Source organism: Chelonia mydas, chromosome 17 (assembly GCF_015237465.2).
Source record: "Chelonia mydas isolate rCheMyd1 chromosome 17, rCheMyd1.pri.v2, whole genome shotgun sequence".
Classification (NCBI taxonomy): domain Eukaryota; kingdom Metazoa; phylum Chordata; order Testudines; family Cheloniidae; genus Chelonia; species Chelonia mydas.
This window is the reverse complement of record NC_051257.2, coordinates 4,865,203-4,883,976: the sequence shown is the minus strand read 5'-3', so window position 1 is coordinate 4,883,976 and position 18,774 is coordinate 4,865,203. Positions and strand designations below refer to the sequence as shown.

General features: G+C 39.0%; 1 protein-coding gene across 3 annotated transcripts in view; it reads right to left on the bottom strand.

Annotated features, from left to right (window-relative positions):
• Nucleotides 1-18,774, bottom strand: part of PPM1E (protein phosphatase, Mg2+/Mn2+ dependent 1E) — a 118,962-nt gene that overhangs the window by 35,057 nt on the left and 65,131 nt on the right. The window contains exon 2 of one of the 3 annotated variants that reach the window (XM_043531314.1): nt 2,692-2,748. The exons of 1 other annotated variant lie outside the window; for it this stretch is intronic. Coding sequence is in view for 1 of the 2 variants with exons in the window: in XM_043531316.1 (XP_043387251.1) it covers nt 14,008-14,030 (23 nt within the window). In the remaining variant the exon portion in view is untranslated. Of the gene's footprint in view, nt 1-2,691; nt 2,749-14,007; nt 14,263-18,774 lie in introns of those variants that run through there. One more of the 3 variants, XM_043531316.1, reaches the window with a different exon arrangement.

Genomic DNA, 18,774 nt, shown 5'->3' with positions numbered 1-18,774 from the left:
TTCCAGACAGCTCTATTAATAACTTAGCTGTTTATATAATTTTTTTTCACTCCACATTGACTGAAAATTTTGCATACATAACATATGTATAATATAGAAAGCCAAAGTAACAATGCAAGAGAAATAGAAAACATAACTAAAAAATGTACATAACCTGAATCAAAAAGAACTAAGTGGACAATGGTGGGCATAAATTTCAGATCAAACCAAAGTTTACAACCCAGGAAAATACTACAGAAATGCTACTAGGTGGATTATAGACTTGAACTAGGAGAAAAGCATTACAGAGGGGATTAAATAATGTGATTTGGTAATAATTAAGCAAAATTATATAGATTTAAAACAAAAATACAAAGAGACCACAGCACAGAAACTACATAAAGAATGTTGATTTTGAGATACTGTGAAAAACAATCCTGCTACCATGATTTATCATAGTTGGGTTGGTTAGGGAAGAATTGCTCCAAATGTATGAAGTTCCAAATAAGAAACACATTCCAAGAGCCAGATTATATATTTTTTTCTGAACTGCTTTATAAAGGGGCAAAAGGCTAAGCCACACCATTAGCAGTGCTTCAGTGGCTCAAAAGAAATTTTTTTCCATGTTAACCCGAGCAAGTTCACTGGTTTTGAGATGTTTATTAACAGCAGAGACTGGTGGAGCAGTGTAAGGGAATAGAGCCTAATCATCTGTGTGCCTCAGTATAAAAATCTACTCCTCAAGTATGTTTGATGAAGTTTTGTATGGTAAATTCAGGAAAGAAAATAAACCATTAATGACCTCTAACCATCCAAAAAAATCATTTACCAGAAATAGTGCAGGCAAATATAAGCTCTCTCCAAGACCCAGAGGACTGTTACTTCTGTTTCTCTGCCAGATTGAGTTAGGGTGCTTATCACAGGGTGTTCAGACAGTTGCCCAAGTGAAGGTCTTGGACGAGGCCTCAGTGATCTTGAAATAATGCAAGCTGCTGCCAGGGATAAGCCCCAGTAAATTCAAGGAAGAACATCTGATACTTCTCATTATGGAAGGTCAGACTAAATAAAAATTATGGCAGCTGAGTATCAACTCCAAAAGTCCCAATGAGTTCTCAGAGTTATCACAGTCACAAACCTTTCAGTTAAGCAAGGGAGACAACAGCAACATACTGGCTAGTATGTGTATACCATGCGCCTATTACTAAGTACAGCTAGGAGAGACTCACCTTTAGGTCAAGAGGCAAAGACCTGTGTGCACAGTTGACAGTTCTGGGTTCTATCCCCCATGCTCTGTGTATGGTTTCAAGATAAATTATCATGATGTCTGTACATAAACAGTCTAAATTTGTGTTCAATGCTATCTAAATTCCCTTATTCCCTGAAACTGTAGAAATTCTCCTGAGAGTCTCTGAAACCCATCCCTTTTCCTGTTATTGGATCAGGAGCTTTACTCACATCTTATCCATGAGTAACATCTTTTGACATACATGGGACACCAAAGTAGGTAGGCTGAGATTAGAGTAAAAAGTATCAGAGACCACTATCCAGATGGAGATAAATTGTACCTTTACACAGAAGTCCCTCCTTCCCATGGGGAAGGGCAAGAGCAGATGGCTGTACAGATAGGCAGATCCAAACAGATTTAGTCAGAAAAACAACTTCTCTGCTCCCTAGTAAAGTTGTGGAAACATGGAGTACATTGAGGAAGGTTGCTAAACACTCTTGTGTATTATGAAAATAAGCTGTTTTAGTGATCACAAACCATTTATCTCAATTTAACAATTTGTAGTCCTTTACAGACATTAATGAATGATTCATGCTAAAGGGATGTGAACCACAAAGAAAACAAGTACATAAAACAGCTTCTCCAGGGCTGTTTTATGCAACAGAATGTTTTCTGTATATTTTCTCTGAAACCTCTCTCTCCTTTATCCTCCCTAAATCATTCTGGGAGTAGGATAATTTCAGAGACATGAAATTACTTATCTCTACTGATTCCCAAACATGATACCATTTACATTAATACATGCTTATAAACTGCTACATAATAGGCCCACCATGCAGGATACAAGTCTCAAAACCCAAAATGCACCTTTGAGGAGCTGAGAGTGAACCACTGGGATAAGTTAAATTCCCAGAATGAACTCCAATTATATGACAGTTTCCTTCATTATATAAATAAGCCCTGTCTGCAAAGTTTAGATTTGAATCCAAACTTACCAAAGTTTGGAACTGTTTGGATCCAAATTTAAATTCCCATATTAAAACAAAGGTAATTCTGCAATACAGAGAAAGGTGAAGTCTAGTTGTCTGATCATAGGAATGGAACCTAGAAACTCTTGAGTTCCAATACTCTTGAGTCTGACACCGAGATTTCTAAAAGGCTACAGCGGATGTCAAATTCACTATAGCTCAGTCTCCCCATTTGTAAAACTGGGCCCACACTTCCCTCTCTCATTGGACAGTGGAGGAGGGAGAGGAAAGATGGTTTGTGGGGCATTAAATAATTAGCTCTGTAAAATAAGTCTTCAGTATTATTACAAATTAGAAAACTATAACATTCTAATTATATAGGTTTTATTGGGCAAATACCATATTATGACAGTAATTACTCATTCAACTTATTAAGCACACCTAACAGTTTTCAAAGTACAATGTGTATCAGAATGCGGAAATAGCCACTCCTTTGATTGGCAGTTATGGGATGCTTACCCTGTAAATCCACTACTCCTGAATTGGTAATTGCTATGTAGTTAAATGCTCGTTACGCTGTAATTAAGAAGAGAGAGAGACAGACAAAACTGGAATCATATCCATGAATCACCAATAACTCCAAATGTTGAAAGTTCAGTTAATAGGGGACCTGGATCCAAACCACCCCTATTTTTGATTCCACAGGGCAAAAGGTCTGACAAACCACTATTTTTATTTTTCATAAGGCACCTACCCTCTTGGTATCTAGCACATTCTCTGCACAATTTTTTTAATGTCTGAATGATTTTTGTGTCCTGTAACAAAAACCTTCTTACCAACATTGCAGATATAAAATTATCATTACCTAGTTAGGATTCAGAGTAGCAGCCGTGTTAGTCTGTATCCGCAAAAAGAAAAGGAGTACTTGTGGCACCTTAGAGACTAACAAATTTATCTGAGCATAAGCTTTTGTGAGCTACAACTCACTTCATCAGATGTATGTTTCCCTATTTAGTATCACACCATTCCAAAGGAATAATGAAAACCATGTATATTCATGCACTCTTGCCCAAGTGATATATTTCGCTATGGAAAACTAATGCCAACAACAACAATCTTCTCATGGCTAGTTCCCCTACTTGACTGGGCACTACTTAAAAGCTCTCCAGGAAGTTAAAGAGTGTCTTATTGATTTCCCTCTTACTTGGTTCTCTGTCAATATGAAACCCAGCATGATTCAATATCTTTATAATAGTTCCATTAGCAAATAAAGGAATCCATCCTTCAGTCTCTGTTGCCTTATTGAAAAAAACTAATTTAATTTTAAATCTGAATAGAAGCCAACACTAGCTACAAATTTTATTTACAGTGTATAAGGTTTTCTTTTGAAATTATTGATTTTGTCCATACAGAACCCTGAAATGTCTTCTAAATCTGATGAGAAAACCATCTTTCTGTTCTGGTGATATTTACAAATGTTCTAATCAACCAACCCAGATAATGTCTGGGGTAGAGTTTAAAAACAGCAGCTCAGGATTCCTGAATATGATGATTTCCCTTCTCACCATATTGTGCTAATGAAATACTTTCTAGAAGAGTTCATGTTGCAGCAGAATTCATTAGCACATGCAGGCTTTACCTGATCATTTGGGTGGTGGTGGGGAATAACTCTCATTCTGCTGATGGACTCATTTTGTTCCATCTGCTCAAAACTGTTTTCCTTTATATTTCTATCTGGAGAGATCTACTATACAAACTCAGAATATCCAAATAAAGTTAACTAAAAAGGAGCATTAATTTGAGTTTCTTTATTACATTTCAGGGTTAATCAGCAAGCACAAGTTGTCTGATTACTAAAGGCACAGAGAAAACTGCATTGTACTACGTCATGTAACTACCTTGACTTCAAACAAATAAAATTAAATGCTTTCTTACAGGGTGTGGAGTTCATACCATGATATTCACTGCTCTAGGAGGTCACCGAGACAAATGCTTGTAGAAGGATTTAAAAGAGGGTTAAGAGCCCCAATCTGCAGCACCCACTCAAGCGAGCAGTCCACTGACTTCAGAGGGGTTACACATTAGCAAGGGTTGCAGAACTGTTCCAAGTAATTCTTTGTGCATTATAATATTTACAATGTTGTAGCGGGGAGAGGGGGGGCGGGAATCTAATTTAAAGCTGTAGACTGGCATTTTCCAAAGGGCTAAGGAAGTTAAAAAACCAACTCCAATTGAAAGACATCTCAGCTATATGGTATTAACTTACAACATTTGACTGGGAAGCAATATTTTCTCCCTCCTTACCCCCATAAAATATATTTCACCGTTCAAATGTCTGAGTGAATTACAGGGTGGGGTTCTTTCTCTTAAGTACTGCATATTGACTACTGCCAGATGTAGGATAGTAGACCAGATGACCAGCAGTCTGATCCAGTATGCCAAATTCTGTTTGATAGATTATTTGAAATCAATCTCTGTTTTCAATAAATGGCCTTTCAAAGGCAATGTACAACTAACGTAAAGTTTGAATCAGCAGCAGCAGCAAAGGCATACTACAGCTTTGTAGTAATAACAGCTCTTTCTAATGATGTATATTGAAAGATCTAAAAGCCCCTTACAGATATTATTTTAGCCACATAACACCCTCGTAAGGTAAGTAATTATTATCCCCATTTTACAGATCAGTAGTGCTGAGATACAGAGAGGTTAAGTGATGCTCACCAAAGGTCATATATTGGTTCCGTACAAAGACAGGAATAAAACTTAAAGAACAGCAACTCAGTGACCTGCTCTAATCACCAGAAAATACTGCCTCTCTGTACTGTACTGACTTTCCTAAGCATCACACAGAAGATAGCAGAGTTTGGAGTGGAACTGAAAATTCTACAATCTACACAAAATGTTACAACCAAGCATATAAGTCCATCCAAATAATTTTAACACTGTACAATAGGGTGAACTAAAGTTGCATTTTCTCAGTCTTACTTCCCAAATGATTGACATTTAGGGTGGTCTATTGATTGCAATACTGATGACACACAAGGCAGTAGAGGGAGTATAAACTCATTGAATACGCTATTGCACTGGGATAAGACCCTGACTAACTCCAAGTGATCACATGCTAACTCCCAGAGTCTATTGCAGACTTGCAGTGAATATTGGTAGTAAGGTTTTATTATTTACCTCAAATAATAATCAAAATGTTTTAGCTGCTCTTCATATTTAAGTCCTATATGTATTCTGTTCTACTGAGCTACACGGTTATTTCAGTCATTCTTAATAAATAAGTTGCCAGTAGTAGTTAAGCTAACTGAACTGAATTATTTATAGTGCTGAGGAACAGAAAGGTAGGTAATATGCATAAGAGCTTTCAGATGTTCTCGTTTGGAAGACACGATGTCAGCTCTTAGACATTTTTCCACCAGGCAGAAGCTGTAAGTGTTCAGTTTCCAATCTCAGTCTAAAGGATTTCCTAGAGGGACAAGGGCAAAAGATGTGAAAAATGAATACAAATCTCCCCTCATTAATAACCACATTCACAGTTTGAAAGGGAGGCTTGAAAGGGAATAACTGTAAAAAAAAAAACAAAAAAAAAAACAAAAGTTGATATAAGGAACCAACACATTTTCAGAATGCTGTACTCCAGTTCCTGCTCTGAGATAATACTTTGCATGCCTTCAGCATCTTCTAGCTAAAGATCTCAAAGCACTTTATAGTATTAAGCAGCAATGCTCTCCCCCCTCTGACACCACCCTCATTTCCTGTGAGGAATTATTGGTATGCACTAACAACTCACCCCAGCGCACATTCAGTGGCAGAGATGGGAACAGAACCCAGGAATCTCAACTTCCAAATTCCCTCTCTAATCACTATGCACTTGTGTGCGCCTTTGCCTTTAAAAAGGATGCTTCATGTAATGCTGAAAGAGGAAGTGTGATGATCCAAGGCACAACTCTGTTGCAGTGCGGCAGTACTTGAAGTGATGCTTTTTGTGACCTCAAAACAGATGCATCATGGAGATGATGGACTTGATTGAGTGTTGGGCAAGCATGCCCCTGTCAGTCTATCCATAGACAGAAACGTGGGGGGCACTTCACATCACCCTATTGTCTTGTGGGAGTACACAAATGTGAAATTTGCTACACAGGGTCAAACATGATGTGAAGGGAATAGTGCCCAGCAATGATTAGAAAGCATTCATGCTTGAATGCCAAACAGAGTAGAATGATAGGTTTATCGCAAAATAAACCCAAACCAAACATTTTCCTTTTATATTTCACCTTCCATGTCCATGATTTATTTAAGGAGAAGCATTTTCCATTTTTGAGGAGAAGAAAGAGGTTAAAAAGCCAAGGATAAGGAGTAGGTTTAAAAAAAATCACTTTATGATAGTTAAATCCAGGTGTGATGAGTCTGAATTCCCATCCATCAGGTGTTTGATTGCAAAAACAAGCAATAATAGAGAGACCTGGTTGCCAAGCAAGCTAAAATGACACAGTTCTCTTTGTAGTTCTTCCCCCACCCTCTCTCTGTTCAGTTAGTTATAATTTGAATTTTGATTTTATCCAGACAGTTGCCTCAAATATTAAATAAGATGTCAGCCACTGAATGACATAATTTGAAAGAAAAAGAATGAGATTTGTTTTGTTTATTAAGCATGGTTTGAGCCTTCAAGACCCACAGCACCATTTAGCTTGCATGCAGTGAGCATCTATATATAGCTCTTTTACGCACAAAGGTTATATGGATTGATTCTGAATGAGCTGAGGATTTCAAACAAGTCTGCAGTATGCGTTACACAATGTGGCTTCTCTTCTATGTTTAAAGCTATAGTGGATTACCTAATATTTTGAAACATGTTGCAAATGTTTTGGAACACATTTTTTAAAGAGCAATCTATACACACGTGCTCCATCGATTATTCTGAGGTCAACTGACGGGAAGAGCTGTACCCTTTTATAGCCAGTAATATTACTCTACAATAAACCTTGTAAGATTATCGACAAACTATTTATACTACAGATATAAAAGAGGTAAACTCCAAATATAAGCAAAAATGCATTAGAAAATGTCTCAAGGGATCAGACAGCAATCAGTGGGGCCCACTGAACCTGATGCTCCCAAGGATCAGAGAGAAAGCAACTGGTTATAAGTCAATAAAAATTAAAATGGAAACATTATTAAAGGCATCTATCCCTTCTCTCCCTTGGGTCCATCCAGTCCACAGTTTAACATTCCCTGGGTAAGGGAATCCAATTGTGTATGTGTGAAAATTTTATTTTTGATTTGTATGTAGGATAAATGAAAACAAACAAACAATATTATCAGGAGGTTAATTTGGGTTCGAACAATCAACATATTCAAATCAAAAGGCTTCTTCTGCAAACACAACAGAATCTGTCTGAAGCCTCAGGCACGGGGGCTGAAAATAATATGCTACTGGGGGTTGAATCATCCACACTGATGAGTAGGTTCAAAGCTTCTTCAAATGGAGTAATGTCACAATTATAATCAGCATTTAAGAGTTATTTAGGAGTCACACTATCAATTACAACGGGTAATGCCTATGCAGGAAGTAATTGATATGCAGACAAAGGGAACACAAAATCAAAATGCTAAAGGAGGCGGCTTTGGGGACTAATGATAATCTTTTATATCTATAGTGCTTTACATCCCAAAATTACTTAGAATTTAAACACAGGGGTCATTTCAACCAGCAGTGAAATGTAGCCACCTCTGGATGAAATGCAACAACTGATTAACAATGGACAACAATATTACATGATTTTGGGCTGGAAGTGAAGAATGCTATTATTCAGCTGACGCTAGAGGGTGATATTTCCTATCCAAATTCCAATTATCAACCTAGAATATTTTGAGAATACTGTGGCTAGCACCCTGACTCTAATCACAAATACCACTGGCTTTTTAATGGTCACATGTAGCCAGAACTTCCAGCTTCACAGCACTCTCTAGAACCATGCTGAGGCATTGATTCAGTATGACCTATTAAATCAACATTTAATACTTCCTGCTTGAAGCAAAGTGTTCCTTGGAGGGCCCCCCACACCACATACTGACCCAAACTTGCATGTTCTGACATTTGGAGTTCCAGATATACTTTGCATTGGACATTTGTTTACTATACTCAGTAGAATATGCTTTTCCTTTTTACATGAATTTTCAACCTGCTCTAGAAAGATCCACTGACAGCCCCGATCATTTTGGAGCACTGGGAACCACCAATGCAAGTGGCCAGACTTGCACCATTCCATAAGATCGTGTGCCAGAGTCAAAACTGGGTACCAAGTTAAGAAATTCCATCATGCCGGGATTTCATTTATTAGACAATTGGTTGACGGGCTTCTTATCAGTCAGAAATAACAACTAAATTAGCCATGGTCACCAGAAGGCCTCTGCATTTAGTTCTCTGATAGGTGTAAAAGTTGAGTCCCCACACTAGGCAATTTATTATAAGCATCCAAAACCTGGATTCTAAATTGGTGCACTTAATTAGCACATCTGTCTTTTACAGGTTATGTCTGCAAAGGTCAACTAAATCTTATTACTAATTTTATCCTACTAAACAATTATCAGTGGCATGAGGAATCAAAAGGCATTTATGAATAATTACATCCAAAAAACTTAGGTTAAAATAATGTTATTTAGCTTGTAAAGTCAAGTGCTTAAAAGTGCCAAATTTCCTGTTACCATGCAATAGCTAATTCTCTTCTCCTAGTTAGGAGACTCAACCCAGGCAAGAAAAGAAATGGGGCAAATTTCAGAAGGAAATGCCAGAGAAGCATGGAGAAAGAGATCCTGTGATATGTTTCAACTTCTGCACCACAAGAAGTGCCATGGATAATTCTGATGAGGAGTCGCTGTGGTTGATAAGTACATACTACAGTACCACATACACACAAATCCAGGTGCGCAAAAACCTCAGATGCAGGCAAGCAAATATACATTTTATTTAAAAAATAACGGACCCTGAAGAAGTCAAGTCAAACTACAGGTGTTATTGATGATCATTTTCGTATAAAGCATAACTTATGAAGAGGGGAGAACAAGCAAAGGATACTAACATTTTTAACCCTAACATTTCCAACTTGAAATTAAGAATGTAAGCCAGTGTAAAGGAAATGCACATGCATGATTAAGCAACCAGAATAAACTACAGCTACTAAGGCCTCAGTTTCTGTGTTGAATTTATTATTACTGTCTTCAGCTACATAATATGGCCTACCTCACTTAAGCACACATTTGAGTGGTTCTGACAAAAATCTTTTACTTATTCCATAAAAAAAAATAAACAGACACTATTTTGGCAAAATATACAAGGAAAACCTACCCAAGATGAGAACTCTCTGTTCTGGCTATTTTCAGAGTAATAATAAAGTCAGACAATCTCGTGAACAATAAAGAAAGTAAACAAAGAGAGGTGTTAATATCAAGCTTTATTAGTAACACAGGAAGGAGAATAAAAAAAAACACTGAAAAAACAAAATTAGTTGGAAAATAAATTTTATTTTCTGTCTTTTTATGAGGGCATTACCAACATTTTCGTTTTAATTTAAATTAAAGAACAAAAGTAATCTACGCCCTAATATCCATTAACTGATTAAAACTCAAGTTTTCTTTTTATTGTAATTATTTGAAAGCATGTGACTTTGCATCTCCCTATTCTCTTATGATTTAAAAAACCCAAACATTAAATTGATATCCAGAAATTCTATAATCTGTTTCCCGACATACACCTTCCACACATTATTATACTGATTATACAGTGCCCAAGAGTGTGTTAGGCACCTCACTATACAAAGAAGAAGAAATGGTTACTTCCCGGAAGAGACTGTAGGCTAATCTATAGTTCCAAGAATATTTTGCCTGAATACAGTATCCCACTCAATAATTTAATTAAAACTAGCATCACAAACTAAAGAACTCACTCTATACGCTCTCATTATTTATATAGCATGGAGGGGAGAATAGATGGAGTGGTGGAACACTTAATGGAGGGGGAATGTACCAATAAAGAATTACCCATGCCAGCATCCCCTCTTCAAAATAACCCCTAAATGAAGTTCCACTCAAATAAGGTGCTGCTTAAAGGAAGAAGAAATCAGGGAAATATCTAGCCTGTGTCACATGTAATCAGTAAAGTCTGTGAATGGTAGTGTTGATCTAAACTCAGTGTTTATATTTTTCTGAGCAGAATAAATTCACCGTTCCTGATCTATGACCCCAATGGAAGAATCAGATAAACACAGCCACCAGGGTTAGGACTAGTGCCAGCTCAACACGACAGATTCAGTCATGGTGCCAGTACTGAGAGTGGTAGAACCTGGAGCTACATTGAGACCCAGCACATACCCAAGATAATGCCTGAGTTTCATTATGTTTCAGTAACTGTTTGTGTATATCTCCAGCCTGCATGATGATTTGAAAAAATTTTCCCTTCCCATTGTGCACTGCCACTGGTCAGTTTCATGTGCATAATGTACACAAAAAAGAACGATGACCAAAAGACACCATGGAAAATGGGAGACTGAGGAAGGTTATTTAAAAAAAAAAAAAAAGACAGCAGACTGAAGGGCATATAGACAAATAAAAATTGATTGATCTAAAAAAAAACACAAAACACACACACCATGAAGGAATTGTGCCATGAAATATTTTTAAAATCAACAGCAGCATTTTACAATCAATCCTGCCTCCAAAACACACAGCCAATGCAAACTCCACCAAAGACAACGACACCAGAAAAATCAAATAATGTAAGTGAGGTCTATGGGAACACAGTTCTGGATGACATGAAGTCTGACAATAAACCAGCAATGCAATGAAATAATCCATCTGAGCACATCCCAGAGTCACAAAGGCAGAGGAAACCAGATAAAGGTATAGAATAGATATATTTCCTCAGATGGAAAAAGGAATTTTATGAGAGAATTTAGACTTTAGCCTTAAAAACAGCCATGAGGTTCCTAAGACTTTGACTACCATAACTCCCTGAGTCACAAGGTTATGTAGAAAAAACATGCACTGGAAACAATGTTGTTTTTGCTACATTCTGTTGCAGAAAATGCTATCATCCAACTGTGTCGATCAGAAGAATAGTCAGACAGCCCCGAGAGTGCCTTGGGGACAGGCGCTTTCAAAAGAAAATACTGGTGTGCAACAGTGCACATGTGAGCATTCAGATGATGCACGGAATCAGAGTCTAAAGGGACACAATAGTGATCAGTTGTAAATGTTTAAACTGAAAATATTACTGGGCCGAGAAAAGAAAGCTGGGAAACATAAAATGCTGAGCTCAGAGACAGCTGAGGAAAAGTTTCTGTCACAAACTAAGATTTGAATCATACTACTGCAGCAATAGTAAACCAAAAGATGTACCGATAGGAGAGCTAGGTCTGTTCCCAGCTCTGCAACTGATCTACTATGCATCTTTTGTCAAGTCGTTTAACCGCTGTACCTCAATCAGCCTAGCTGTAAAATAGTGATAATAGTTAAAAGCTTTGAATGAGTGTGTGAAGCTTAATTCATTAAATGTCTGCAAAGCACTTTCAGATCCTCGGACATTCCTAGAATGGGTTTAGTAGTAGTATTATTTACAATACAGACGTCCCAGAAAACTGGACACCCATTTCTGTGAAAAACCCCGCATAGTTCCTTCTGTAAAGGGTCCACAGAACGGTCTTCCTGCAAGTTTTGTGACCGGAGGCAGAACAGGGTCAAAGAATTCAGTCCCAAGGTCCCCTAAGGTAGACAGGTTTCAGAGTAGCAGCCGTGTTAGTCTGTATTCGCAAAAAGAAAAGGAGGACTTGTGGCACCTTAGAGACTAAAAAATTTATTTGAGCATAAGCTTTCGTGAGCTACAGCTCACTTCATCGGATGCATTCAGTGGAAAATACAGCGAATGCATCTGATGAAGTGAGCTGTAGCTCACGAAAGCTTATGCTCAAATAAATGTGTTAGTCTCTAAGATGCCACAAGTACTCCTTTTCTTTTTGCTAATGTAGACAGGTTTTCTGGGAGTGCTTATGCAGAATGCCAGCCCGAATGTAGTCCAATAATACAATATACAAAACAGAAAACAGAATAGTTCTTTGCTTATAAAAATTAACCATCATATTGCTACAGGTTACATGCCATAAATCTTGCATTACATACTGCCTAACCAAAGCACTTAAAATTATATTTCAAAATATAGATTAGGAATTGCTTATTTTGTTTTCCTCCCTTGTTTTCTGATAAAACTTCTGAACAAGAAGAATGTTCAGGCTTCTTTTTATTTTACTAAGCTATTTGGGCCTCCCCCTCCTACCCCAATTCCTGTATTCCACAGTACCTCAGGACTGTCATTTTTCTTTGTTTCATATCATCAGTAAATGACAGCTGTTGTCATGGACCAGGAATATCTGAGCCCCAGGTAGAACAGACAATAATGCAATTGCTCCAATAGTGTGGGTACTGCGTAGATCCTGGCAGGCAGAGAGACAAAGATATAAGCTACAGCTGCAGTGCTTCAGTGTAGACACTTCCTACAGCACCAGAAGGGGTTCCTCCATCGCTGTAGTAATTCCACTTCTGAGAGACAGTACTTGCTAGGTGAGGGGTGGGCAAACATTTTGCCCGGAGGGCCACATCTGTGTGTGGAAATTGCATGCAGGGTCATGAATGTAGTGCTGGGGCAGGAGGCTGGGGTGCAGGAGGCAGCTCAGGGCAGGAGGCTGGGGTGCAGGAAGGGTGTGGGGTGCGGGAGGGGGCTCAGGGCAGAGGGTTGGGGGGCAGGTGGGGTTTGGGCTCTGCCCTGAGCCCCCTCCCGCACCCCACACCACCCTTCCTGGAGTGGCTCCGGGGTGGCAGCAGCACTCAGTGGGGCTAAGGCAGGCTCCCTGCCTGCCCTGCCCCGTGCCGCTCCTGGAAGTGGCCAGCACCACATCCCTGTGGCCCCTGGGGGAGGGAGGGGGCAGAGGGCTCTGCACGCTGTCCTCGCCTGCGGGTACCTCCCCCGAAGTTCCCAGTGGCTGGGAACGGGGAACTGCGGCCAATGGGAGCTTCGAGGGAGGTACCCGCAGGCGAGGGCAGCGTGCAGAGCCCTCTGCCCCCTCCCTCTCCCAGGGGCCGCAGGGATCTGGCCCGCAGGCTGTAATTTGCCCACCCCTGTGCTAGGTTGACAGAACTCTTTTATTGATCTAGCACAGTCTACACTGGGGCTTAGATCAGCTTAACCACATCTCTCCAGGGTTGGAATTTTTCACACACCTAAGCAATGTACTGGGTCAACCTAACTTTCTAGTATAGACCAGCCCATAGATTATTCTAGAAGGTTTTGAGGAAAGTAGCTGGCAACTCAAAGGGGTATGGGAGAGTAAAACAGGATCTAGATCACTGAAAATTAAAGACCATGGGCTTGATCATGCAAAATATTTTGCAGAGTTGAAGGTGCTCAGAACCTTGCAAGAGAACTGAGCTCCTTGCAGCACTACACTCGATTTTCCCCTCTTTTACACTAGAGTAAATCCAGAGCAACTCCACCGTTGTAAATGGAGTTGTTCCAGATTTACACCAGTGTAACAAGGTATAATTGGTCCCACTATCATCTTTGACGTCGTACATATATTCAATAGCTGCTGACTTTCAATTTCAAAACCAAACAATGAAGAAGAAAAAAGCAACCTAAATTAGATTAATAAACAACAGCAAAGTCAAATAAGGAGGAATGCACAGGCAGGAATGTGAACTCCCTCAGTGATCAGAGAAGTTAAACAAGTATAACGTTTTAGGGCTTTGCTATAAAATAATAATAGACTAATGATAAAACCTTACCCTTTTAGCAAAGCTGTTTGCATTTTCTGATGATCAGTCTGCTCCTTCTGATCAGAGTTAGGTTATATAATCAGGACATGCCAGACTGCTCCTCAAATGACTCATTTTTGTGTTACATTTTTTTAGTGCCAAAAACAGCTATAAGATCTGCTCGTCCTTAAACAAAAAATAAAGCTGGGGCTTCAGGGTATGAAACCCACTCAAGATACTTGCATATGGGTTGGGTGGTAATGGAAGGAAGATGGCTATGACAATGAAACAGATTCACATGCTCAATGCAATACAGAGATGGAAAACAATGTACATTTGATAAGAACACAAATCCCCCCCGCCAGCCAACCTCCTCTGCTGTTAAAATTCAAGACAGGATGCAGTTTCTTACCCAAAGGACAGACTGTGACATGGAATTCTGAAAAATCTCATCCAGAAAAACTGTCTAAGCCCCTTGTTTATAGCTAGATATTAATTTCATGATATTTAGCATACGCTTGTCATGTACAGTGCAATACTTCACTTTATGCATATCTTCTGCCATGTAGCTATGAGTCACCATCGATTCATTATATTAGTAAAATGTAAGCTTAATTTAGAAGACAAGACTCAGAGGAGCATATTGTTATGGGCTGGGCAAAACCTTGTTATTGTTGAATTAAAGCCTCACTGAGACTGGAAAATGTGAACTCACCCTTCAATTAACATAACTGAAAGCATAAATTCCACCTAAGACAAAAGGTATATGTGAACCTGCCCAGGAGCTTTTGGTTGAGTATTGTTCTGGGTAGGTGTGTGAGAAGAGAGATCACACAGAAACTGACATCAGACAAGAACAGACTGAAACTTTGTCTACACTAGAATTTACGTCGATATAATTTATGTTGCTCAGGGGTGTGAATAATCCACACCCGAGCAATGTAAATTATACCGACCTAAGCCCTGGTGTAGACAGCACTATGTCGGCAGGAGAGCTTCTCCCGCTACCATAGCTACCGCTTCTCATGGGAGGTGGAGTAATTAAGCTAATGGGAGAGTGCAGGCACACCACTGTAGTGCTTCTAGTGTAGACATATGAGGGAAAGGCACAGCCTAAAGGAGCAGCTGAAAGCAAGTGGTTGACCCTGGAAGAAACCTGGGAAGAAGTTTTTGTGTCAGGGGAGCAAGTTGGAAAAAATGCTCTTGTTCTTGGTGCTGTGAGAAAAGAAACTATTTCCTGCTTTTTTATTCCTTCTGCATTCAGAGACACAGGACTTTGTACATTCTTTGTAAATAAACAAAACTGCATGAAAGAAATACATGAATATCACCAATTTATATACCCAGCTGGAACACCAAAGAGCCACAAAACTTTGATAAGCTGCTTGGGTCAAAAAGGGGCAACAATATTATATATTTCTTTCAAGTCTTTGATCCAGTGGGGCTGAGCCTATACAGTTTTTGGCAATTGTCTCATGATTTTTTTCACATTTTTAATAAAGAAAACTGCAGAAATTCTATAAATATTAAGCTAGATGCATCACAGCAGACAGTCAGTCTGGAACTCAAAGAAAAGGGGGCTCCGCTTTAGACTAAGAAGTTTAGATCTATGGACATTGAATTGGATGACTTCAGGGAGCACAGGCACTAAGGGGTTCATAGAATCATAGAACCATAGGGTTAGAAGGGACCGCAAGGGTCTCCACCCAGGGGTTTTAAACAAGATTAAGTCTTTTTTGGTTTCTTGAGTGAGGAATGATCAAAATTTCACAAGTTCTTCACAGAGCAATTTAGGTGTGGACCTAAATCCACCTTAATTAAATATGGTGGATTTCTTTTACAGACGAGGTAACCACAACATGGCAAAGAGTAACACAAACATACTCTCTCTCTCTCTCATGTATCTCCCCTACCCACCCACCCAGCCAGCCACAGAGTAAATTAATTAATCTAGGGGCATTTTAGGTCTGTGCTGCCAGAGCCCTGTGATGTTGATTACTAATAGACAGGATCTTTCAGGATTATCTCAGGACACCCTGCTGGGATGTATCATAACTGACACAGCCTCTGTCTCCCTCTAACAGGAGTTGCTGTGACATGAGGATGCAGAGAATATACCGGGAGAGGTGAAATGGGGTGTGTGAATGGAAAGGAAGTGGAGGCAATGAGAGCATTAAATCTTGGCACTCCTTCTGGATGTTCCACTAGTTCACTCTATTCCGCCTTCATAGTTTAACAGACATTTTATTTGCAATGGCAGATGGGACTGTAATTTTTTTTTTTTAAGAGTCAGAGCAGCAGCCTACTTTCACAAGAATATAAGAAGATGCAGATTTCCCGTTAGGTAGTGAACATTTATTACTATTTCATTTCTAGATTAATCCCTTAGTAAGCAAGAGGATCCACAGAGACACAGACCTTTCCCATCTCAAATGAATATGATTCTAATTGCCTAATAGATTGAGTTCATCACTCTGCAACGTCAGGATAAAGACCTCCAATAGAGGTTGTGTCAGTTATGATACTAAACCTGATCCCAGGGAAGGATCCATCATATATCTTCTAAAAAACAAACATTCTTAAAACCTTTCCAGTGACCTATCCTTGATTGCAGCAGCAGCAAACATTTTGATGTTATTAATTCATAAAATATACACTGCTTGTGAATGATTAAAATAAACTGGTTTAAATGAATAAAACTGATTCACAGAAAGTACACTCTATAAAAGTTGAAAGTACTCAGAGGTCTGTCTATAAAATATTTCTGAATAGATAAACAAGGATATTTTTCCTCTTCTCAAGAAGAAACAGTTCAAGAGTACATGTCACGATGATGTTAAACACTAATGCAATTCAATATACATCTAAATAAAAAAATAAAGAAATTTATAAAGAAAGTATTTTATTTTAAAGCTCTGCTGGAGCTAACTTGGTATAATGCATTATCACACTGTAAACCAGGTAATGATGACTACTTAATTTTTTCATTATAAACCAATAAGATGAAACATTAACAATTCCTTTATAAAAGACTTAAGAATATAAGAACCTGTGGAATTTGTTGCCATGGGATGTTGTGAAGCCCAAAAGTATAACTGGGTTAAAAAAAAAATTAGGTAAGTTCATGGAGGGTAGGAGCATCAATGGCTATTAGCCAAGATGGTCAGGGATGCAACCCCTTGTTTCGGGTGTCCCTAAACCTTCAATGACAAGGGATGGATTGCTTTAAATTGCTGTTCTGTTCATTCCCTCTGAATCATCTAGCACTGGCAATTGTCAGAAACAAAATGCTGGGCTAGATGGACCATTGCTCTGACCCAATATGGCCGCTCTTATATGTTATGCTCAAAAGAGATTCAGGACAAGGGGTATCTCCAATATAAAGCTTGTTCAAACTGGATCACTAAATGGACAGATGTAAGGAGCAGATAAAATCCCAAACATATTCTATAATGCTTATGTCAAGAGCACTGCTACATTCAGTGATACAGCAGAGTCTATAAAGAAAGGACTCTAACAGTGCCTATTTGTCCATCACCAAAAGATACTGTCCCATTCAAGACAGGGATACAGCATTTCCTTTAGTCCCTTCAGAGTAAAGTTAAATTATACAAAAATGTTAAAAAGTTTGAATACAAAAATGTAAGAGCAACATATTAAACAGTTGAAGTCTGTGAGATAAATAACAACAGATGGCCAAAGAGCAAATACACAGCTCATTTCCCTCTTGAGCCTCTGCTACCATTCATAAACCAATGACATCAGCAGAGCCCCTCAGGTAAACACAACATTGTTTACACTCCCATGGCCATTTATTATTCTATATATTATGAATATGAGATCTCTTGTAACAGCAGTTGTTATACACCAAAACTACACTCAAGCTGCAGCCATTCTGCATACAGCATGTCCTCTAATTCTAGCTAAGCTCCAAGAATAATGGCTTGTTTCAGCATTTTCTGTAGTCAGACAAATGCTACTCTCACAATTTCTGCCAGACTGAAGCATATCTCCACCTTTTTCAAAAATCATGTGAACATATGACATTACCAAAATAAGTAACATCAGGCTTTCCATTCATATGGAGCTGTGTTTGACCCACACTGGGCTGCTCTGATTCAAGTTATTGAGAGATGAAAAGTATATGCAGGTCTGTTACTGCCTCCTTTCTCTGGAGCAGTTATTTGCTCCCTTCTTCCCGCCTCAGTAGACTGACACTCTCTTGCCTCCACTGGCCTTCTAGAATATATGTCTACACAGCATTCTGAAGTGAGCTTCCCAGCCCAGGTTAACAGATTCAGGCTAGTGGGGCTCATGCTAGTGATATAAAAATAGCTGTACAGACAGTACTTTGATATTGTGGCTCAGGCTGGACCTTGGGCTCTGAAGCCCACCCTCCTCCCTAGTCTTCAAAATGCTCTGTAGACATACTCTTAGTTCCTAGATCCCTCTACATTTCCAGAACCAAGAGCCTTCCCAAAAGAAATGTGACTCAGTGTTTGCACTGACTACTGTGGTACCTCTCTGGAATTGCCATTGACCAGCACAAAGAGAAGTTCTAGGGTGCCTCTGTGATGGAAAGAGTCTTAATGCTTCAACTGGCAAATAAAAACAGAAAATACCTGAAGCTTAGATTTGCTATGCAATGACTGATCCCCAGTTTGTCACACTACAGCATGTGGGAAGTCTGGAGGTACATCAAAGTGTCATGATTAAGAGTATTTTGAAGGTCATGGAATTCTCTACCTACTGGTGTACTGGCAGTACCATCATTAAAGAGGCTAAGGATTGGATTGA